Consider the following 24,245-nt stretch of genomic DNA (forward strand, 5'->3'; position numbering starts at 1 on the left):
AGAGATGTTCAATCCGTATTGTTTGTGATACATGGAAATGTGTCTCTGATATATCTTGTGGAGAAAAATGGCAGAAAATGTGTATGATCCCATTCTTTAAACCCTAAAAGTATACTGAGATCCCAACATACAAGACACGCTCGTTCTGAGGCTGGGGTTAGAGAAAGAGAAAAACATCTTTTTACTTTCAATTGTAAAATATTTGTAATAAATATGTATTACTTCTGTAATTAAAAATATTTAGAAGGGAATAAATTGGTAAATATAATAAAATGAAAACATAAATCTAAGTCCTTGGGGACACATGGGTGGCTCAGTTGGTTAAATGTCTGACTTCAGCTCTTGTGATCCCAGGTCCTGGGATCAAGCCCTGCATTGGGCTCTCTGCTCTGCAAGGGGCCTGCTTCTCCCTCTCCCTCTGCCTGCTGCTCCCCCTGCCTGTTCTCTGTCAAATGAATAAATTTTAAAAATATTAAAAAATAATAAAGTATAAGTCTTCTAGCTTTGGGGATTTACAATCTAAGCATATTAAATTGATAGGCAAGACTAAAATAGAAAAATATTAACTCCTTTGTTGGATAGTTTTGTTTTTTTTTTTTTAATTTTTATTTATTTATGATAGTCACACAGAGAGAGAGAGAGGCAGAGACATAGGCAGAGGGAGAAGCAGGCTCCATGCACCAGGAGCCCGACGTGGGATTCGATCCCGGGTCTCCAGGATCGCGCCCTGGGCCAAAGGCAGGCGCTAAACTGCTGCGCCACCCAGGGTTCCCTGGATAGTTTTTTAAAAATCAAGTATGACCTTGGAAGACTAGAAGGTTTTGCAGAAACAAATGAAGTTCAATAACAGTAAGTAAAACTCAATAATTCATAAAGCAAAAATAATCGCATACAAACAGAATTAGGGAACCTGGAAAGTAAGTAAAATAGAACACAAAGTCAAATAGGGAGCAGACTACAAGATAATAACTGAACAATAGCATATAGTTAACTTGAATATCCTGGACTGGTTATAGCAGCACAAAGTTAGGTGTCCTTTCATCTCCCTAAAAAAATTAATCTGAACTTTTTCTTTCCATTGCTGTGTTGTGTGACATTAGGAGAAAGTCACAGTCATCACATTTTGTACTCACCTGGTCCCCATTTGAGAGTCCAAGTTTCTGACCAACGTGTCTATTAATTTCAGCCACATTTTCGCCTTGATCACTAAAATGCCTGCCTTCCACCCAGCTCAGGAATGCAGGTTGGTGACCCCAGGCTACTTCTATAGCTTGATTCTATTTATTCAAGAAATAAGAAAGGAGGAGGGGAGAAGAAATTAGAAAGGAGGGATGAGAGTTTTTATCTTTTATGTGAATCCAGTAACGCATATAAACTATTACTGCAACACACACATACAAAGAGAGTTCTATGGACAGGTGATAGCTCTCTGTTGTGCACATTAGAGCATTTAAAAAGCTATAATCATTTTCAATACCCAAAGCTGGTGATGCTGTGGGTGGAATCCGTGTCCTTGTATTCTTATGATGGCATTACAAATTCATTCAACCATTCCAAAATTCAAAATGGCAATAGGTAGCCAAAGAATTTACTTACACTTTGAGCTATATATATGTGTGTATATATACATACATATATATATATATTTGAGTATTCTGAATTAATGATTCAAAGAAGAAAACTGCACCAGAACATACCTCTGCAGTATTTTCTATAACAGTGAAAACAAAGGTCTATTAATGGGGAAATTATTAAATAAGCTACAAATTTACTATTTTAGTAAAGCTATTTATCATTTAGAAATATACCATGATTAAAAATGTAACAGTATTTATTAGAGAATGTACACGGTAAAGCACAAAAATTATAAAAGCATAAAACAATTCCTGTTCCCAGAGTACTTACTGTTAATAGTTTATGTACACTTCCAGAAATTTTATATTAGGCAGCTTCTTAAATAATTTTGAAAGTTTTACAACTATGGAATTAGAATACAAAAATCAAAATATAAAATGTATTCTCATTAAGATCAATTATATAAAATATGTTAAGTTTGTGGCTAAGGACTAAAAAAACAAGATTTTCTATGATCAAAGAGTTACTAACTCATTATTGAAACCTTAAAAAATATGTAAACTTGGAAAGAAAAGAGGAATTACTGATATTTCCTCCACAATAAGACAAGTACATGAACAATCTTGTCTATTTCTAGCCAATCCTGTTTTTGAGGCAAATTCTTTACATAGTTGTATTATAGTCATGATTTAATATTTTTCCAATTAATATTGTCTCATAAGCATTCACACACATATATCATTTTTTTCAATAAAAAGTAAGGACACTTCATTAATAGCCATCAAAACTTACCATCTCAGGAAGTTTTTGTATTAAAATCATTTATATCAAAATAAATTTGTCAAATTATTAAATATTAAATTCACTCATTTGCATCAAATTTTACTATCTCAAACTAGTTATAGGCCACTTACTGTTTCTTTAAATAGGAAAAAAAATCTCAAAATATGTTTGAGCAACTTCTGAGGCAATATAATGTACTTTAAATTAGACCTGTTAATTAAAATGTTAAAACTTCGTATTGAAGAAACTCATCATGTATCACTTAGGTGTGTAATTTTTCTCACAATTCACAGGGTAGTCCAACTGCTCAAACTGACAAAACCTTTCCCCCAAGCAAAGTGTGATCAAGTATACAGAGCCCAGGATTTGGAGTCAAATTCCAAATTACTATGTCAGCTGTGTGCGAACTGAGGTTATAAGGGTGAAGGTGACCAACCCACCAGGTGTTTTCCACAGTTTCATCAGAGTCAGTGGCATATAATCCAGATCATCTATTTCATAAGAAGAAACTTTCAAAACTAGAGATGTTAAATAGGGAAATACAAAATGCGTCCTGAAGTATCAAAGAGGAGAACTCTACCAACTCACTGGAAAAAGGAAAATCAACTTTATTAAACAGGAAAAATACCTTAATTTTTCATTTGGTCAAAATGTCGTAACCAGCTCTACAGTCAGTCGTAATATATGTTTAGTTGGAGTTAGTACACTTTGCAGAGTATTGTGAGTCCACATTCATGTAAACTTTTTCCACCTGAACCACAGAACCTCGGGTAAAGAGAAGCAGCCAATAGACTGGAGAGAACGGTGCTCCTTTCCCAGGAGGCCAATCAACAAATGACTGACCACCTGCTTTTGCCCATACCTGCAGTATCTGTATCACCTGGAGGGCACTTTCCAGTGAAATCACAGGCTTTCAGGCCCTTAGACCAGCCAGATCCAAGGCCTGGGTTCTCCCTTGCTAACACAAAAGAAATGCTAAGTTTGTACCCAGCCATTTCTGGATGGAGATTTAGATTTGTCTGCATTCAGTGTGGCTGTGAACCCTCTCCCCATTTCAGCAATCACAGGAAGCACGGAGCCCAGCATACAGACAAAATAACGGAGTTAGAGCAATGGTTCTCAACTGGCGGTGATTTTTGTTCCCAGGAGACATCTGGCAACATGTGGAAACTTTTATTTTTTGGCTGTCACTACTGGAGGAGGTGTACTACTGGCATCTAGTGGAAAGAGGTCAAAGATATTGTTAAATATCTTAAAATACTCACAGTCTCCCACAACAAAAAATTACCCAGCCTCAAGTGCCAAGATTAAAAAATCCTGGGTTAAAGCATCTACTGCGTATCCAGCCCCAAAATAAGTACTTGGATAAGCAAAAGATGATACTTGAAACATAGAGTACAAGAGGGATGTGTCACATAAACAGTGAAGTTTTGAAAAGGAGACAAATGTGATCAACTGAGAATTTGAAAGCCAGATGGAGGAGGTATAAGATTATGTTCAGCTTCTGAAGGCATAAAATGAAGAAAAGCGTTTTGGGGAGAAAGAATAGCATGAGTAAGAGTACAGAAGTAGGGAGGAGCTGGGTTATGAAAGAAACAGTGAGAAGGCCAGTCTGGATGCTGCAGAGTGAGAGACAAGAGGACAAATTAACTAGAAATGGTACCCTCCCTAGGACTGCTAGTTTCCTAACATGTGAAAGTACAGAAATGACCTAGAAACCCCAGGTCCCTATCACCATTAACATTCTATGATTCTATAACAGCGAGTCTCAGTTCCTTTGCATCCACTAGCCCAAAGGTATTTTTATAATTACAGATGCCTGAAGCTCACTCACCAAGATTCTGATTCAACAGGTCTGAGAAAGGACCAGAACATTCCCATTTTTAAAAGCTTCAAGGTAAGCCTGACACAGGCCAGAAAACCACTCTTCTGACCCTCTTCCCCTTTACAGCATTACAGTATTATGTACTCCACACTTCAGCCCAGATAAAATAATTCAACACATTAGCTCCCAATTCATGACTTCCTGCTTTAATAATTCACCTATGCCTTCTAGTCCAATAATTCTAGGGGGGGGGGGGAATAATCTAGAAAAAAACAGTTCCAGAGAAGTAAGATGGAAAGGTCGGGTACTTAAAACTATTGGAAACTCTTAAATATCCCCCTCATGATGAGCCAGTTGTGGGTACCATGCATTCAGGATTTCTGAGGATTTCAAAGATCCCATCCCTTTGCCTGCATAAACACAGACTCACAGACTACAGGTCTCTATCTCTAGCTATGAAAATGCGGATGCTGTATTTCTGCCAGTAATTAATAAAAAAAGGACGACTGACGGCAGAGGCTCAAGTAATCCTACCTATGTACCTCCAGGTATGCAGAGTTCTACTGCACATCCCCGGCACACCCCGGACTGGGGGGAGCCTCTGGTTAGTGACCTACTCCGCATGGGGGCCGCGGTGCTCCGCTGTTAATCTACAGGGGCTCTGCAAACCCAACCCGCCCCTCCTTCTGGAGTCCAGGACGGCAGTCGTGCAGGGATCTGGAAATCACTGCCAAGAAAAACATTTTTCAAGATAAAAATAAAAATTAGCGACTTCCCAGGAGCTTTTCCAAACCGGAGTGAGGAATATTTCTGAATGCAGACGTAGACTTAGGATGTTTGTAAGCCCAGTCTCATGGAGTGAAAACACCTGGAACAGGGCAAGTTAAAGGCCCAGGGCTGCACGACCTGCCCCCGGCGGCCGTGCCCTCGAGGGGCCCTCAGTCCGGCCTCTGAACCGCTCGGCGGCGACGGCGGAAAGGCAGCCCTCGCCACGCCGCTCGGGGCGGGGGGCCTGAGGGTCGCCGCGTGCCTCCAAGGCCTCAGCCCCGTCCGCCCCCAGGCTGCTCCCAGGTGTCCCGAGTCTGGGCGGGGAGCCCCGTCCGCGGGCGGCGCGGTACCTGCAGCAGGTGCAGCTGGGCCACGAGGCGCCGCGGCAAGCGGAGGAAGCAGTCGCGAGCGTTGGTGAAGACGACAGTCGCCGCCACCCCACCCCCGTCTGCACCCGCCAGGCGGTCGCCGCCCCACATCGTCCGGCGCCGAAGACGCCCCCGCCGCGGCAGCCCGCTCCAGCCGACGCCCGCCGCGGGGCAGGCCGAGGCCGTCGGAGCCGGAGAAGATCGATCGGCCCCGCCCCCTGCGGCCCCGCCCCCTCGCCGCGCGCCCGTCCGAGGAGGGAGGGGCAAGCAAGCTTCCCCCGCAGTCCCGGGCCTCTCCGCCGCGCCGCCGGAGGGCGGCACCTCGCTCACCCAAGTCTCACTCGCCGGAAACGATGCGGGCCGCCGTCGGCTCTCCAGCCAATCCAGGCACGCCGTGGCCCATTCCCCTCCGTCATTGGGTGGGCGGGAGGGCGGCCCGGCGGATGTTGTCGTTTTGGCCGGAGCCAAGTAGGCAAGATGGCGTCGAGCGGCGGGGAGCTCGGGGGCGTATTCGATCACCACGTCCAGAGGGCCGTGTGCGACACGCGGGCCAAGTATCGGGAGGGGCGGCGGCCTCGCGCTGTCAAGGTAAAGTGACTTGGGTTTTCACTCGCTATCCTCGATAGCGTTATCATGCCCGGCTTGATAGATGAAGGCTTGAGGGGCTGCGGGCCTGCCCACCAGGCATCGGCGGTGGGACGAGAGGCCGGCGCTCAGTTACCAGACGTTCTCACGAACTCCTCGGCTACCTGCTAGAACGTCAGCTCCGCGGGGACGGGGCTCCGCTTTAGTCTTTGTATCTTCCGTGCTTACGTGGTAAGCGCTCAGTGAATCGTTCTCGCTCTCTCTCCAGTTAACTTCTCCTGAGCCAACTTCCGGAAAATATGTCCATTGAAGATACTCTGTGTTTTAATTAGAGGCCCTGACACGGAGGGGTGAATTTATTCTTTATTTTTTCTGCAGACCGGCTGAACAGAATGTTTCTTCTTTTCAGGGCTTTAAGTTTTTTGTTTTTTTTTTTATTTTAATTCTAGTATAGTTAACCTACAGCGTTATATTAGTTTCAGGTGTACTATATGATAATTCAGCACCTCTGTACGTTATTTAGTGCTCATCATTGTAAATGTACTCTTTAATCCCCAGAGCTTTTTCTTCTTTTTTTTTAAATAGAAGATGTGTCTTAGGCTTATTTGGAAAATACATTTTTTAATTTAAATTCAGTTAGCCAACGTATAGTACACAGTGTCAGATGCAGATGTTCAATAGTTTATCAGTTAGGTACACCACCGAGTGCTCATAACATCATGTGCCCTCCTTAGTACCCATCACGGAATTACCCCATCCCCGCCCACCTCCTCTCCAGCAACCCTCAGTTTGTTTCCTAGAGTTAAGAGTCTCTCTTGGTGTTTCTCCCTCTCTGATGACTTCCCGTTCAGTTTTCCCTCCCTTAACTACGATCCTCTGCGCTCTTTCTTATATTCCATGTATTAGTGAACTGGAGAGTATTATGTTATTTGGTGAAATAAGTCAATCAGAGAAAGGCAGGTATCACATGGGTTCACTAATATGTGGAAAATACATTTTTATGTGTCTGCATTTCTTTTAGGTATATACAATCAATTTGGAATCTCGGTACTTGTTAATTCAAGGAGTTCCTGCGGTGGGAGCAATGAAGGAATTAGTTGAGCGATTTGCTCTATATGGTGCAATTGAACAGTATAACGCTTTAGATGAATACCCAGCAGAAGACTTTACGGAAGTTTATCTTATTAAATTTATGAATTTACAAAGTGCAAGGTAATGTGCAAGTTAAGCTTAAGTTTCATTTCCGCCATTCCCATTGCTAGCACATTGGTCCCAGTTGTCCCTCGTTCATACCTGAATTACTGAGTAACGCTGTATTATTTTAATCTTACTCCAGTCTTTTTTTTTTTTTCCTTTTTAAGATTTTACCCATTTATTCACGAGAGACACAGAGAGAGAGGTAGAGACACAGGCAGAGGGAGAAGCAGGCTCCCTGCAGGGAGCCGGACGTGGGACTTGATCCCAGGTCTCCAGGATCACGCCCTGGGCTGAAGGCAGGTGCTAAACCGCTGAGCCACCCAGGCTGCCCTATCTTAACTCCAGTCTTAAATGTCATTACCTTGCTTAACAATCTTCAGTCATATATTGTGGTAGATTACAAAATGGGTTTGGATAAGTTTTCGAACGTCACAGCTTACTAACATCGTGACTTTGGACAAGTCATTTAACCTCAACAAGCCTGTTTTTTCTAGTCTCTGAAATCTGTACAGTAAAAGGACCTACTTTGAGGGTTGTGTGAGGATGGTATGAAATAATCCACGTAAAGGGCTGAAACATAGTGCCTCCTGTTGAGAATGCAGTAAACATTAGCTATTGAAGTTCTTTTTTTTTTTTTTTCTTTAAACTTGCTGGGATTTTTTTTTTTTTAAAGATTTTATTTATTTATTCATGAGAGACACACAGAGAGAGAGAGAGGCAGAGACACAGGCAGAGGGAGAAGCAGGCTCCATGCAGGGAGCCCGACATGGGACTCAATCCTGGTCTCCAGCCGCTGAGCCACCTGGGCTGTCCGCTATTGAAGTTCTTAATGTTATGCACCTATGTGAATTGACTCAGTCTTTTCCTGCCTTCTGCATAAATTCTGTGCTTCAATAAGGGTGAAATGCCTCATCTAGTTTTATGTTTACCCCATTCTTGTCACTAATTTGCTCCAATATCCATCCTTTGGCTATTACCATTCATACTTCCTTTTTCTCTTTAAAAAAAAAAAAAAAAAAAGATTTTAATTACTGTATCCCCAACATGCTCAAACTTACAGCACCAAGATCAAGCATCACATGGTCTACCGACTTAGTCAGTCAGGTGCCCCACCATTCACATTGTCTTTCCGTACTCCAAATAGCACTTGCAGTCTGCCACAAAAGCACTTGATTTTTATAGGGTTATGTATTGTTCTCAGTTTGCTCCCTTATGTGATCTCACTTCCCCTAACCAACTTCCCCTCATAGTTAGGGAAGCATATTTTCTAGAGTTTTTGCATCTCCCACAGCACATAATATGGTAGGTTGTGGAGTTCAGCATCTCAATTTGAATCATAACTCCACAAACTAGTGTGAGCATGGCTAAATTATAAATCTCCTGAGGCCTCCTTAGGTCCTCATAGGGTTTTATGAAATCTTAATTCAGGTGAAGTACTTAGGGCACTGCCTGGTGTGTGATAAAATCTCAATAAGTATTTCTATCATTATCCCTAGACACACAAGTACTTAAATATTTATTGTAGTATAATGCTTAGCCAGTTACATATGTTTGATAAGTATTTGTTGAATATCATCATGTAACTATCTCATTGCTTATATATTCAATATTTACTCAATTATTGAAGATTTTACTATTACAATATTTTTATTTGTGAATCCATTGTGCTGAAAAGGCTAAATTGGGTATGAGCTGACTCTTAAGGGACATTTAACACAGAGAAATCTCTATTTCGTGACCACAGATTGTGTACCTCAAGTTAACTATTGGCTCCTAAGTTGGTTAAAGGGAGTCTGGTTATGTGTGGATGACTTAGCTCAAAATCTGTTAGTAGTATAGAGCGAGGGGATGAAAGGCTTGAAGAGTATGCACTAGATCAGTAGAGTTAATACCATACACAAGTAGAACATCTTAACTCCCAAACCATAGGATGTATGTACACCTAGCAAAACCTGGACTTTTAGATCAATGCATTGTATACTATTTCAGCTTTCATCCTAAGTAGGTCAAGATTAATAAAACATGCTATCACATATTTCTGTTTAGGACAGCCAAGAGAAAAATGGATGAACAGAGTTTCTTTGGTGGATTGCTTCATGTATGCTATGCTCCAGAATTTGAAACAGTTGAAGAAACTAGAAAAAAATTACAGGAGAGGAAGGCTTATATAGCAAGAACTACTAAAAATAAAGGTTTGTAAAGCCAGGTACTAAACATCTTTTGTGTGTCAGGCAGTCTGCAAGGTGTATCATCATAGAGCCTCCCAGTCTAGTGGGAAGAGAGATAAATAATCACAATATTCATTAACTATAAACTGCAGGATTCTGTGCAGCACTCTCAAGTAATCTGGGCTGGAAAGGGAAAGATGTTAGTTTGTGAAAAGAGTCCTACAGGATGAAAGAGATGGCTGAGTTTTGAAGGACAAGTAGACATTACTCAGAAGGGGAGATGGAAAGGTAAGCCAGGTAGCATGTTTAAAGAGCAGAGGAATAAGTAGACATCATGTGTATGAAGGAACTACAAGTAGTACAGGGCAACCACAACATGGGCTGCTCCTAGAAATAAGATTAGAAAAGAGGACAGGAACTGAATCATGAAGTGCCTCGTGTCTGTCCCATGCTGAGGAATTAAGGCTTGACATAAAGGCAGTGAGAAACAATTATGATTTGCAGACTAGTTACCTACTGCCAATCTAAAACTATTAAATGTGAAAAAGTCCCACTTTTGACCAGTAGCTGGCCAGAGACGCCATATGCCCCACTGAGTTTCACTAGACATAAATTCCAGGTGCCTGGAATAGGGTCTCATGGGATTTGGTACAAGGATTGTAGGAACAGAGCACTCAGAATTGGACTAAAATAATGTGTGTGGTCTGAAATCTGAATAGTCCTGGAGGCTCAGATGACCAGTTTTCCACCCTTTAGTTGAAAGACCAAGTCAGTATCCACACAGTTATTGAATATGAGGAGTTTATGACTGGGGAAGTGGCCTGTGGCAGAGGTGAAGAGAAGTAAGGAGGGAAGACTCTTGGAAGACTTATTTGAAAATTTGGCAAGAGAACTGTTGAGAGCCCATGGTCATTAGTAGACCCTGAACTTTAACCCATGGGATATGTGAATAGTTCTAGGAAAACTTTATGGTTGTGTGGCAAATAAAATTACAAAATATGGGTCCAGCATACTGCCTCTTTTAAAAATTAAACACAAACTAAGCAGCATGATACATTCATACAGTAGACTCCTCTGAAGCTGTGAAGAAATAAGCATTCTATGTAATGACCAAGAAAAAATCTCTAAGATCTCTAAGATCTACAGTTAGGTGGAAAATGCAAAGGAACAAAGAAATGGATATTATGGAAAAAGAGGAGTTGGTGGGAGAAGGAAAAGTAAGACCTAGCTGGACAGATAAATAAGAAAGAATTGGGATTACTTATGGAGAAGTAGAAACGAGGAAGATGGGGAGCAAAGAAAGAATGACACTTGACACTAATATATTCTTTATCCTTTTTAGCTTTTAAATACAAGGTATTGCCTGCTTAAGAAATAAATTATTCAGGGTACCATTGTTAACATTTAAAGTAATGTTTGTTTTTAAAATTATAGTTTTCTGAATGATGAAAACAATAAAACATTTCTTTTTCCTCTTATCTCACCTTTTAAATTGTAATGTGAAGATCATTACATAACAAAGAAGAAACCGGTTACAGAGCTTAAAGACACAAAAGATTTCAGACAGAACTTCCATTCAGGGACATCTGGATTTCGTGCAGTCACTGTGAATACTTCTGCTGGCAACTCAGACCCTTGTCTTCCTTATTCTTGTGAATTGCCTTTATGTTATTTTTCCTCAAAATGTACATGTTCGTCAGGGGAACATATGGGTAAAGCATCCAACTTCTCTCAGGACAGTAGAAACCATGCTAAAACAATGGAGCATTGTATGCACAATGACTCTTTGCAGAAGATACAAATGAAACCTTTAAAAAATTCATTGGCCTTCCCTGGTGCACAAAAGGCTATTACTTCTTCAGAGGCAGTTGAGAGATTTATGCCTAGGACAACACAACTGCAGGAGCGGAAAAGAAGAAGAGAAGATGATCGTAAAATTGAAACTTTTCTTGAAACAAGCACAAGTAGTAATGAGGTTATGATTGGGCCTCTGTTACCAGACATACCTAAAGTGGACATGCATGACGACTCATTGAATACGACAGCAAATTTAATTCGGAATAAACTTCAAGAGGTAAGATCATTTTTAAAAAACTATTTTAAGAGACCATCTGGTCATAGGACTAACAGCTAAATCGAGATTTGTGGCAGCTAAAGTATTGTCATTAATTTTTTTCATTTTCAGTTTTTTTTTATGTGTTTTTCTACAGTTCTGTTGAATTAACTGAATTTGACTTAACAGAAATGTATGTGCTTTGATGTCATTAATCCTTGCTTTAAACAATGTATTTCATATCATTCTAGCTCTAAACTATAAAAGCAGTGGTTTCAGTCAGTGAGGTTGGTCTGTGAGAATTGAGCCCAGGCCCTCCCTTTTTAAAGCTCCCTGGTTGGTTCTATTATGAGCCAAAGTACAGAACTGTTGTGTTGAAGGAAAATTACTACAACTTATTTCTTTAAAGTTATTTCAAAATTACATTAAATTAAAATGCTTTTTTCTTCTTTGATAAAGATAGCCATAGAAAAAGATGAGATTTCTAAAGACTAGCCACTACGGTCTGCATTTCAAAATGTCAGCTCCTTAAATAGAATACAGCTCGATTGTACTACTTAAGTAGTAATTTCTTTACATATTATTTATGTAATCATTTTACATTTTCCAAGCACCAATAAAAGAAAGCTAACATTTGAATTAGCTTTTGAAAGATACCTTTTTTATGGGGCAAACCTCGTAGAAATCAAGCTGAGGAAGAAAGACCATTCTCTTAAACTTTAATCTGAGGTTCAGAGAGTGCTTTTTGTGTAATTGTATGTATATTTTACAGAGTGATTAAGGGAGTCTGAGGTGGCTTAGGTTATGTGTATTTTTTTTTTTACCTGAAAATTACTATCTCATTAAGGATGAGCTCCTATTTTATAATAACAAAAATCTATAAACGCAGTTTCCATGCTTAAGCCTCTTTTTAAAATTTTTAGTTTGTGCTGGCCCCCTTCCTTCAAATACAGCTGAGCTGAGGCATAGATAGAGATGCATAGCGCTCTCAGCCAGAGCAGACTGTATTTTCAAGAAAAAAAGTTGTTAGGTTCAATTCCTAAAAAGGAAACAGCAGAACAACAAAAATGAGAAATGCTTAAACACAACTTACTACAGATGCTAATAATAAAGGATTAATATAGAAGAGTACATATTTATTTTTCTCCCTTGAAATTTTTTTTCTTGTTAAATGGCTTTAGAAATTTTACTCCCATCAGTGTTTGGACAGAAAACTTTGCTCTGTAGGCTATACCCTGAAATTGGACTCACTCTGCCTCCAATGTGATGGCAAGATTTGAACTACTAGATGTAGATCCTACCTCTTCTATTAGTTTATTTATTCCTGTGCTATAAGGAATAAATGTTGGTGGTTCTCTTTTTTTAAACTAGGTAATTTCATCTGTGCCAAAACCTCCAGAAGACAAGCTGGAAGATGTGCATTCAAGTCGTCCATTAAAACAAAGAAGAAGAATATAGATTGCCAGCAGCAAATTATGTTTCCTGAGGGACTATTTATTATTTTTAGCCTGTCATTTTAATTCTTGAAGAGGTTGTACTGCAGGAATTTTCTAATGCATTCCTCTTTGTAATATCATTCAACCTACTTATTTAATAAAATTTCATCTTTTAAAATTAGTTTATCATGGACAAAATACATGCCAGCCAAATATATTCCTTAATAAAAGAAAACAACTTTTCCAGTGATTCTGGTTACATCTTACTAGCTAGAACTGGGCTCATGGCTGTTCCTAACTGGGGAGGTCTGGCATGGTAAATAAATGTTTAGGTTTTCTTTTTTCTTTTTTCTTTTTTTTTTAAGGTTTTCAACTTCTGTGGTTGAGGAAGCAAGAGAAAAGGGGGTTGTGAAAGGCTTATTCACAGGATTTGCCTTAAGATCTAAGCCTTGTTGGCTAACTTAAAAAGTAAAATTAGTTTATCATTACTTATAGGTGTTATTTTGATCATACTTAATATTACAGAAACTGTTCTTATTCTCACATTGCAGTAATTATAGGTAAATGAAGTGAAGCAAAGATAAAAACTTTAGAATGCAAGTAAAGATAGGCAGTCAGGATCTGCTTCTGATTTTAATACAAGTATTGAGTAATTCACATTCAAAAACTAGAAGTCAGGATGTGTCTGAATGCCAGGGCTTCAAAATCAATACAATTCTGTAAAGTAAAAAAAGGTAAACTATTAGAACAAACTATTAGAAAATGCTAACCACTACCCTTAGCATACCCACATTGTTTTTCCTGTCAGGGAACCACATAATTGGAATTTGGAATAATTATGTTCACTCTTTCCCATTTTTTTTTTTTTTTTTAAGTGATAAAAATAACTTGAGAGAGCCCATATCAAATGGTGGTCTGTTCTTTTTTCTCTATACCTTGCCTAATGAATTGATTTTGAATATACCAGTTAAGAAAGTTCATCAGTTATGACCTACTGATTGAAACTTGCTGGGATGGCTCCAAGTGGTAGATGGTATTAAAAGAAGTTTTAGGCAAGGGGTTTGGCCTTACTTCCTTGTAAGGTAATTAGAGATTTTTCTTTGCTGAATTCCCAGGTAAAAGACACATTAGAGACCCAAGCATAGAATTGGAAAGAGCAAGTTACTGTCTAGAACACACTTCTCAGATGTTAAGATATTATGAATCTTCACCTCAGGGTCTTATTAAAATGAAAATTATGATGGTAGTGGCCAGGAACTTGTGGGTTATAGGAATGCAGAATTGTTCACAGGTATAGAGTTTCAGTTTTACAAGATAAAAACAAGAGTTCTGGAGATTGTACAACATAGTATACCTAACATTACTGAATTGTATGTTTATAATTGGTTAAAAGGGTAGTTTGTATTAGATCTATTTTATCACAATTAAAAATTCTAAGGGAGAATTTAAATTCTTTTTTTAAAAATTTAATTTATTTATTCATGAGAGACAGAGGCAGAGACACAGGCAGAGGGAGAAGCTGGCTCCATGCAGGGAGCCCCATGTGGGACTCGATCCCAGGTCTCCAGGATCACGCCCTGGACTGCAGGTGGCGCTAAACCGCCGAGCCACCCAGGCTGCCCTCAAGAATTTAAATTCTTAAAGGGAGGAGCTACTCAGTTCTGTATTATTGAATGGATTTCTGTTTTTTTCAGGATCTTTTCAGGGACTGGAGGCTAGCTCTCATGCCTCCCCATCCCCACCAACATGCACTATATTTGACCACAATGAGAGAAAGAAAGAAGAACCTTTGCTGTGTCAAGCATCAGAAGAAAGAGACAGAGAAAAGATTGAGTCATTTGGTTTGGAGTGTGCCCTGAGATTCTCCATTTCTCACAAGTTACTAGGTAGCACCATTGCTGCTTGTGCACAGCAAGACCCTTGATAGCTGGGCTACTGAATTCTGGGAGCAACTGAAGAACTGTTGGTGTTCCAACAGAACCCCCATTCTTCCTTTCATACATTGCATTTTACTAAAAATTTACAGGCAGAATCAGAATGTGGGAATAAGCTACACTCAGACAAGTTAGAGAAACAAGCTGAGATAACTCAGGAGAGCTTAACATGCAAGTTCATGCACAAAATCACCATCCAAACTACAGAGAATAAAAAGTTTCTGTAGGTTCGCAAAGCAGTTGATCAGTGGAAGAATTAAAATATTAATGTGTCAAATCAATTACTAGGCTGGCTCTTCTGGCTCAGAAAACTTTGGTCAAATCCATAAATGAAAAAACATAAACATAGATACTATAAAGTACTTCAAATGTGTCCAAGGTTTTTGAAAATTATTCTCATTGTTTGACAACATTTGGGTTGAAAGAGAACAAGTTTTGTCCTAGCATTTTATGGTTGGTACCTGCTGAGTATACTGTTCAGTGTTCTATTCCTTAAGCAAGCCAATATGTCCTAGTTTTCCTTGGGAAAATAACATTAACATGCAATAAATCAGGAATTGTGTATGGCTAAAGAAGTTACAAGCTCAAAAAGTCCATTGAATATAATAAACAGTCACTATTGTTGGGCCCCAAAACATGAGGATGAAGCCGAGACCCTTGTGGTTGTCTGAATGTCAGCATTGGGCCAAAGCCCCTACAGAGGTGAGTTGTCCAGCAAGTATTACTTACTGTTTCCTTAAAATGTTCCCTTAACCAATTTGAGCTGTTGGCACTCTACCTTTGCTTCTGGTAAACATGGTCCAAACACTTCCAACAAAAGTTTATCTTCTTTTACTGCTTTCTCAAAGTCTGCAAAAGATATCTTGCCATCATTGTCATAATCCTAGAGAGGAAGATGATATCTTGATAAATGATAGGTTTTAATTTTGCCTGGAAAACTTTGCCAAGTACACTTCAGTGGGCCCTATTTCATAAATCAAAAGGTACTTATTTATCAGGGCTACTTGATACCTGTAATTCTATTTGGAATACCTGGTATTATGGGCTGAATGTGTCCCTCCTGCCATCAAATTCACATCTTAAAGCCCCCAGTATGATGATTTTGGAAGTGGGGTCTTTGGGAGGCAATTAGATTTAGCTGTCTTTAGCTGTCTTGTGGAGCCCCTGTGACGTAACTGTCCTTATACGTGGAGCAAGACCAGAGTCCTTTCTGCCATGTGAGGACACATTGAAGTGGTGGCTGTCTGCAAGCCAAGAAGAGAACCCTCACCATGGAAGAGAATTGACGGGCACCTTGGACATTCCAGTTGCAGGATTTTTTTTTTTTTTTTTAAAGCAATCTCTAGGGATGCCAGGGTGGCTAAGCGGTTTAGCACCTGCCTTCGGCCCAGGGTATGATGAAATAAAATATTTAAAACAATCTCGGGATCCCTGGGTGGCGCAGCAGTTTAGCGCCTGCCTTTGGCCCAGGGCGCGATCCTGGAGACCCGGGATCTAATCCCACGTCAGGCTCCTGGTGCATGGAGCCTGCTTCTCCCTCTGCCTGTGTCTCTGCCTCTCTCTCTCTCTCTCTGTGACTATCATAAATAAATAAAAATTAAAAAAAAATAAAACAATCTCTACACCCAATGTGGAGCTTGAGCTTAAAACTTTGAGATCAAGATTTGCACGTTCTACCAACTGAGCTAGCCAGATAGATGCCCCCCCCCTCCCAGTCTCAGGAATTTGAGAGATAAATTCCTGTTTTAAGTCACCCAGTCTGGTATTTTCTTATAGCCGTCCAAGCAAACTAAGACACCTCAGTCCATAATATTTCCTTTCCAAAAAGAAGGGAGTGGGTTTAGTCCTGGGAAATACTATCTCTCAAGAAGTTGACCTTCAGCCCTAAGCAGCAGCTAGTGAGTATTTTTTTAAATAGGTTTTTTTTTTTTTTGAAGATTTTATTTATTTATGAGAGACACACAAAAACAGAGACATACCAAGAGGGAGGAGAAGCAGACTCCATGCAAAGAGCCCGGTGCGGGACTCGATCCCTGGACTCCGATCACACCCTGAGCCAAAGGCGGACGCTCAACTGCTGAGCCACTCAGGTGTCCCTAGTGAGTATTTTTAATGGAAGAAGATACCCTGGAGTTTGTGTTAGCTAAATGTGAGACTCAGCAGCCCCCATCACCTATTTCCTTCCTGATCTGCAGAGTAATGGAGGTAAGCAGAGTCCAGGCTGCCTTAGAGTCATAAATTTTCACTGATATCCAGGATAGGGTCATAGCAAGAAAAGGAAAATCCTTATGTCCATTAGAAAGTGGTACTATTGGTTTCATTGAAAGAATTCTGCACCCCATTTTCTAGTGTGCCTTGGGTAAAACTACTTAGCTTTCTCATCTAGAAAATAAAGATAGTAATTTCTACAACATGGGGTTGTTGTGAGATTAAAATGAGTTCATATATTAATGTTCTGTGAAGGGCCTGGCATATAGTAAGTACTCTATAAGGGACAACTATTTTAATTATTGTTATTTTGTTATAATGGTGTTTAGATGGGTTGGAGGGGTAGGGTCATGAAGACAGATTAGCATCCAATTTTAGAAGCATTTGCTGCACTGCCACCCACACATTAATGAGGTTTTACTGATAGTAAAATAATTTAAACTAGTTAACATTCATTTTGTGCAGTCATTCATTTAATCACCCAGTCATATCATAAGTATTCATTGAGCATCCACTATCAGCTAGGTACTGTTCTAGGCAATGAATAGAGCAGAGAACAAAAAATTTCCTGCCCTCATAAAGATAACTATAATTATAGAGGGCAGCCCAGGTGGCTCAGTGGTTTAGCGCCTCCTTCGGCCCAGGGCGTGATCCTGGAGTCCCAGGATCGAGTCCCATGTCGGGCTCCCTGCATGGAGCCTGCTTCTCCCTCTGCCTGTGTCTCTGCCTCTCTCTTCCTCTTTCTCTCTCTCTCTCTGTCTCTCATGAATAAATAAAATCTTTAAAAAAATTATAGAGTGAAATAAATCATTTATTGTCCTTAGCTTTCTCCAACATCTGCTTGATTGGATAAGTTCTAGGTTTTCATTTGTACCATTTTCTTCAGTGTTATATCTACCAACTCTCTTATTCCTTCATCAGTCTCTTCCTCAGATGACTGTTGGTGCAGACTGTTCTTCAACATGTCAAATATCTCTTCTTGAGAAATGTAACCATCACCGTTCAAATAGTAAACTTCAAAACAGACTGTCCAAAGCACAAGAAATTTAAAGACTTGGGTAAGAACAGTTAAAATATCACTAGTCTTTTCCTTAATCATATCAATACCTAGTTTTTAAAAAGATAAAAACAACTTCTACAACCTACAATTATTGGTCCATATGATAGGTTTTATTTATTTATTTATATATTTTTAAAAGATTTTATTTTTATTTATTCATAGAGATGCAGAGAGAGAGAGGGAGGCAGAGACACAGGCAGAGGGAGAAACAGGCTCCACACAGCCTGACGCGGGACTCGATCTAGGGTCTCCAGGATCACACCCTTGGCTGCAGGCGGCGCTAAACCGCTGCACCACCAGGGCTGCCCATATGATAGATTTTAAAATAAAGTACTCTTTATTATACTTCCTTCCACAAGATTAAATATCCCTTGGGATGTGGATTTTGAAATTGAGAGTTTAAAAATATTATGAAACTTGAAACCATGAAAATCCCAAAAAAGGATATAGGAACAAGGCTCCTTGACATGGGTCTTGGTAATGATTTCATGGCTCTAACACCAAAAGCACAAGCAAAAAAAGTAAAAAACAAGCGGGACTAAAAAAAAAAAAAAAAAAAAGACACACACAAAAAAACCAAATGGGAATACATCAAACTAGAAAGTTTATGTACAGAAAAGGAAACCATCAACAACTGAAAAGACAGCCTATGGAATGGGAAAAAATACTTGCAAATCAGATAAGGTGTTAATATCCAAAAGATATAAAGAACTCCTACAACTCAATAGCAAAACAAACAAAACCAACCCACTTTAAAAATAGGCAAAGGACTGGAAATAAATACATTATCTTAGTTGGTGACTTCTTATTTCTGGAATACTTTGAAATCAAGGAGTTTAATTTAGGTACTTGAAACTATAAACAATACCTTCTGTATTCAAAGAGATACCATCAATTCCAACTTGTAAATATTAATAGTCTTTTTCCTCTTCTCTGTCCCCACTGTTATTTCCTAGATAACTTCAACAATCTCCTAAGAAACTCCCCTGCCTCTATCTAATTTTTCGTTATTTATTATAGTTGATTCACAACTATCCTCTAGAGAGTGTTGGGGAGAGGAAACTGATGTCTTTTCCTTAGTAAGATTCAACCTTAATGATATATACATTCAACTTACCTTATTAGCCTCATGTCTCGACATCAATTTTTCCCAGCTCAACCTACTCAGTTAGACATCCATGCCTTTATTCATACCGTTCCTAATACCTAGCATGGTCTTCTTTCTAGTTTCTTTCTGCTCAAGATTTACCAAGAAACAACTGAAAGGCTAGTTATTCTTTGAAAATGTCTTCTGATCCACCAGATCCCACTGGAAAGAACTTTCTCAACACTCCCATGTAGTATTTTGAAAATACATAGATTTCTAAGTAATCATATTATATTGTGGTTATTAGTTTATATGTATTATGTGACCCAGAACTGAGCATCTCCTGTTGTAGAATGACTTCTTGGATCACAAATAAAAGAAGACTTTTATAAACTTCAAAAAAGTGTGATGAAACTACAATAAAGGAGATATATAAAAATATTTTTTTAAGTAAACTCTACATCTGATGTGGGATTCAAACTCACAACCCAAAGATCGAGTTGCATGCTTTACTGACTAAGCCAGCCAGGCACCTCTGAAGATAAATATTTAAACTTATGGTCATTCAATACATATATACACGTGTACACATACATGCATGTGTGTGTGTGTACCTCAATATTATGATTCTCTTCTTACATACAGTACAAAAACTAAGTATAAACTTCATCACATCACTGACAACATTTTTCAATATATTTGGGTAGTGAGTTTGTCATTCCCTGAGAGCCTGCCTATCTGCACTATCCAAAATGATCTCTCTCTCCCTGGAGAGTGTCTTCCATGACTTCCATCCATTCATTCATGCCACAGATGACCCTACTCAGGTACCAAAAATACAGTAGAGCAGGAGCTCTTCCAAACTTTGTATTCTAGTTAAATGTAGAACCAAGTATAAAATTCCAGATAATCAGATCAGCTGTGTCTTTTTGTTGAGTCTCTTCAATCCAGAGCATACATAAAGCACAACCTTGAGAAGTAGTATTTTTCCCAAGTTAACATATCCTGAAATGTCTATGAGACCTTTTTAGAAAGAGGGATTAGAGAAGGAAAATTCTTTGATAGTGTGATGCTATTTAATCATGTATTGCCACAACGATTTACATCCACCAAAAACTTAGCAATTTATGCAAATTCCAACACTAGCGTATTGGTGTCTGATGGTTAATGTGTGTTTCATCTTGTTTTGCGTCAATCACTCCCAGTTATTTTCTTTGATTAAGAGACAGGAATGGCCTCACTGTGACTTATGCACTGGCCTGTATCAAGGCCCATTTTCAGCGGAGCCCAGAGACAGCCACAAAATCATGGCCTTGCTGGCTGATTGCAGTTGGGCTCAAGCCCTGACCTTAACTTGCTGGTCTTCACCTGGGCCTTAAGCCAAAGAATGGCATGGTGACATTTAGGCATTGCAGAACCAGTGAAGAAAATGTTTGAGGACCCTGGGTCTAGGGACTCTCCCATAAAACAGGCCACCCATTTCATGTTTTGATGTTTTTATAAAACTGTCATGAACTATTTTTGAAAGGTTGCTGTAGAGAACATGGATTTTATATTTTTTAAAAATGTTTAAGCATTCACTAAATACAAAATTGACAATGCATATTACTGTCAGTAATAACATGTAGAAGAAATCTTACACTTAAGCTTTTCTTCAAAAGTCCCTCGAAGAAACACCGATAATCCTTTAACCCACTCTTTGGCATTTATGCAGTTATCATTGTCTTTGTCAAATGCAAAAAATACTGAAAGAAAAATATCATAGAAGCATATTGTAATTTACAACTATTTTATTTTATTTTAATATTTTATTTATTTATTTATTTAAAGAGAGAGAGAGCATGCATGCATGAGTGGGTTGGGGGAGAGGCAGAGGGAGAAGCTGATTCTCCGTTGAGCAGGGAGCCTGATGCGGGGCCCCATCAGGAGACCCTGAGAGATCATGAGCTCAGCCGAAGGCAGATGCTTAACTGACTGAGCCACCCAGGCACCACACAGTTATTTTATAATTCAGAAGTATGTATATATCAAAAGATTTTTAAAACCTTCCTCAAAACAACAACAAAAACACACTGAAAACCTTTCCTCCCAAATTGAGGGGAAAAAAGGGTTTTGGCACAGTCTTTCTTACAAGAGTCAAAATTACTAGAAATATGTTTCCCACAGATTTTTATAGAAAAAAAGGAATAATTCTCCTCCAGGATCAATGATGAACTTCACTTGTGATATTTTGTACAGTTACCATGAGCCAAGAAGAGCAACATGGAGCTAATCAAGTGATGGTAATTTATACTAAAAAAAGTGGCAGGGGTTCCTGGGTGGCTCAGTCTGTTGAGTAGCCAACTCTTAATTTTGGCTCAAGTCATGGTCTCAGGTCCTGGGATCCAGCCCTGCATTGGATCTCTGCTCAGTGGGGAGTTTGCTTGAGATTCTCTCTCCCTCTCCTGCTGTCCCTCCCCCTACTCACACTCTGTCTCTAAAATAAACAAATCGTTTAAATAAATAAAAATAAAAAGAGTGGCAAAGGGGGCACCTGGCTAGCTCAGTTGGTAGAGCATGTGGCTTTTGATCTTGAGGGGGTCATGAGTTCAAACTTCATGTTAAATGTAGAGATGACTTTAAGAAATAGTAATAATAGTGATGCCTGGGTGAGCATCTGCCTTCGGCTCAGGGCGTGATCCTGGGATTCGGGATTGAGTCCCACTTTGGGCTCCTTGCAGGGAGCCCGCTTCTCCCTCTGCCTGTGTCTCTGCCTTTCTCTGTGTCTCTCATGAATAAATAAAATCTTTGAAATAAGTTTATTAAATTAAATTTAAACAATAAAATAGTAATACTATAAATAAAATGCATTTGAAAAGAGTGGCAAAATTCTGTTCTAAACAGTATGTATAGGGCAGCCCCCGGTGGTGCAGCAGTTTGGCGCCACCTGCAGCCTGGGCTGTGATCCTGGAGACCCGGGATCAAGTCCCACATTGGGCTCCCTGCATAGAGCCTGCTTCTCCCTCTGTCTGTGTCTCTGCCCCTCTCTCTCTGTGCCTATGAATAAATAAATAAAAAATCTTTAAAAAAAAAAGTATGTATAATACCTAAAGATAATTTACTAAAATAACATATTATTTTTTAAATTACCAATGAAATCTTAGTATTATTATATAGAAGATAAAATGTTACTGACTCTTTTAGGGGTAATGTTAATTATTTTTATTATGATTATGGTTTCAAGGTATATACCTATGTCAAAACATCAAATTGAACACTAAAAATTTGTTAGTGAAACTGGATCACATTAGATAATTTCCTATTTTATTTTTTTAAAGATTTTATTTATTTATTCATGAGAGACACACAGAGAGAGGCAGAGACACAGGCAGAGGGAGAAGCAGGCTCCTCTCAGGGAGCCCAAGCAGGACTCAATCCCAGGACCCTGGGACCACGACCCAAGCCAAAGGCAGACGCCCCACCACTGAGCCATCCAGGTGGCCCTAGTTTCCTATTTTAAATATAAGATCCTCTACTTTTTTCAGTTTAATGAGTAATTATCATTTTTGGTACTAATACAGTATTTTTATGAGGAAAGAGAAGTCATTTAGTAGTTTACATGTCTACAGCATATGAATCCAAAGACTTCATGAGTAAAAAGTCATATGCTTAACTTAAAAAAAAAAAACCAATACTGGCAACTTACTGGTTATTTCTCAAAATGGTACAGCTATGAGATAAAACATTCTGAGTGAGTTTTGATTAAAAACCATCCTCACGGGATGCCTGGGTGGCTCAGCATCCCTCACGGGATGTTGGGTGTCTGCCTTTGACTCGGGGGATGATCCTGGGGTCCGAGATTGGGTCCCACAATGGGCTCCTGTGGGAAGCCTGCTTCTCCCTTTGCCTGTGTCTCTGCCTCTCTCTCTCTCTCTCTCTCATAAATAGATAAATAAAATCTCTTTTAAAAATCCTCACAATCAGATCAACTTTTATTTTATATTGGCAGCCTTATCAGAATTAAGTCCATCTAGTTTGGCATGGAAAAACTCAAGGGGGATCCCTGGGTGGCTCAGCGGTTTGGCGCCTGCCTTCGGCTCAGGGCGTGATCCTGGAGTTCCGCATTGGGCTCCTTGCATGGAGCCTGCTTCTCTCTCTGCCATTCTCTCTCTCTCTCTCTCTCTCTCTCTCTCTCTATCATGAATAAATGAATAAAATCTTTAAAAAAAAGAGAGAGAGAGAAAAACTCAAGGGGCACCTAGGTGGCTTAGTTGGTTGAACATCTAACTCGACTTTTGGCTCAGGACATGATCTGGGGGGTGTGGGATCAGCTCCCCAGCCCCCAGAGGAATTCTGTGCTCAGGAATGGGTTCCTGCTCAGCTCAGAGTCCACTTGTCCCCCTCCCTGCCCTCTGCCCCTCCCTCAACTTGCACCAAATAAATAAACTTTAAAAAAATTCAAAGTCTTTGATGACAATTGAACACACATACATATATAAAAATTTGCCATATATAATTTTGTCATTACAAATAGATATTTGCCACATATTAATATGTACACCATATATATATTGCCATCTCAGCTTGGTCCATTTCAATTTCTTAAGACTCTTACCCCTATTCATAAGCATATCATCAGTCATTCCAAATACGCTGTGCAGGATCGCTCGAAATGCATTACGATCTAGTCCAAAGTTATTAAGTCTTACATTAGCTCTTTCCACCAAGCTGTGAAAAAGTCTTATGAGACACTCTACTTCACTTTTTTTGACTGTAAAATAAAAATACAAATATATACAGCTTAGACTTAGTGAGTACTCCAATCTAATAAAAAATATTTTACTAAAAAAAAAAATATTTTACTAAGCAGCTATTTTGTTCTTATGGTGCTAGATGCCCTAGCAATGAAAAAGTATGACATGACTTGTTACTTAATGGCTTACACAATTAAAACAGGCATCACCTAGAAGTCTCATAAGATAGCATGTAAATGGAAAATCATGTAACATAACAGTCACCACTATAGACATGTAAAGAAAGAGAAATCAGTGTGGGAAAGAGGAGTTGGGTCACTATCATGGGAGCAGACTTTTAACAGAGATTTGAAGGATGCATATTATTTATGCAGGAAGAAATGTGTTGGAGGTAGTAAAATAGAGAATTCCAGGGAGAGAAATGGGTTGGGTTTGGACATGCTCTATTGGGAGCACAACAACTGG

General features: G+C 39.4%; 2 protein-coding genes across 14 annotated transcripts in view; one reads left to right on the plus strand and one right to left on the minus strand.

Annotated features, from left to right (window-relative positions):
* Nucleotides 1-24,245, minus strand: part of PEX1 (peroxisomal biogenesis factor 1) — a 71,299-nt gene that overhangs the window by 36,010 nt on the left and 11,044 nt on the right. For 4 of the 9 annotated variants that reach the window (XR_003145669.3, XR_004804647.2, XM_025471377.3 and 1 more), the window contains exons 2-6: nt 23,642-23,797; nt 20,688-20,792; nt 17,775-17,926; nt 15,471-15,575; nt 1,134-1,277 (exon numbers count right to left, since the gene is read on the minus strand). Coding sequence is in view for 7 of the 9 variants with exons in the window: in XM_025471377.3 (XP_025327162.1) it covers nt 1,134-1,277; nt 15,471-15,575; nt 17,775-17,926; nt 20,688-20,792; nt 23,642-23,797 (662 nt within the window). In the remaining 2 variants the exon portion in view is untranslated. Of the gene's footprint in view, nt 1-1,133; nt 1,278-5,301; nt 5,461-15,470; nt 15,576-17,774; nt 17,927-20,687; nt 20,793-23,641; nt 23,798-24,245 lie in introns of those variants that run through there. The other 5 variants (XM_025471378.3, XM_025471379.3, XM_025471381.3 and 2 more) reach the window with 5 other exon arrangements.
* RBM48 (RNA binding motif protein 48) lies at nt 5,658-12,939 on the plus strand. 5 transcript variants are annotated; one of them, XM_025471385.3, is made up of 5 exons: nt 5,751-5,907; nt 6,926-7,116; nt 9,148-9,293; nt 10,775-11,343; nt 12,694-12,939. In XM_025471385.3, exons 1-5 carry the CDS (start codon nt 5,797-5,799, stop codon nt 12,778-12,780), a joined length of 1,104 nt encoding a protein of 367 aa, XP_025327170.3. In that variant the 5' UTR covers nt 5,751-5,796; the 3' UTR covers nt 12,781-12,939. The 5 variants fall into 5 exon arrangements, with proteins under 5 accessions (XP_025327173.3, XP_025327170.3, XP_025327175.3 ...); XM_025471386.3 differs by lacking the exon at nt 5,751-5,907 and adding an exon at nt 5,960-6,135; XM_049093412.1 differs by lacking the exon at nt 5,751-5,907 and adding an exon at nt 6,235-6,254.

Source organism: Canis lupus, chromosome 14, assembly GCF_003254725.2.
Source record: "Canis lupus dingo isolate Sandy chromosome 14, ASM325472v2, whole genome shotgun sequence".
NCBI classification, from domain to species: Eukaryota; Metazoa; Chordata; class Mammalia; order Carnivora; family Canidae; genus Canis; species Canis lupus.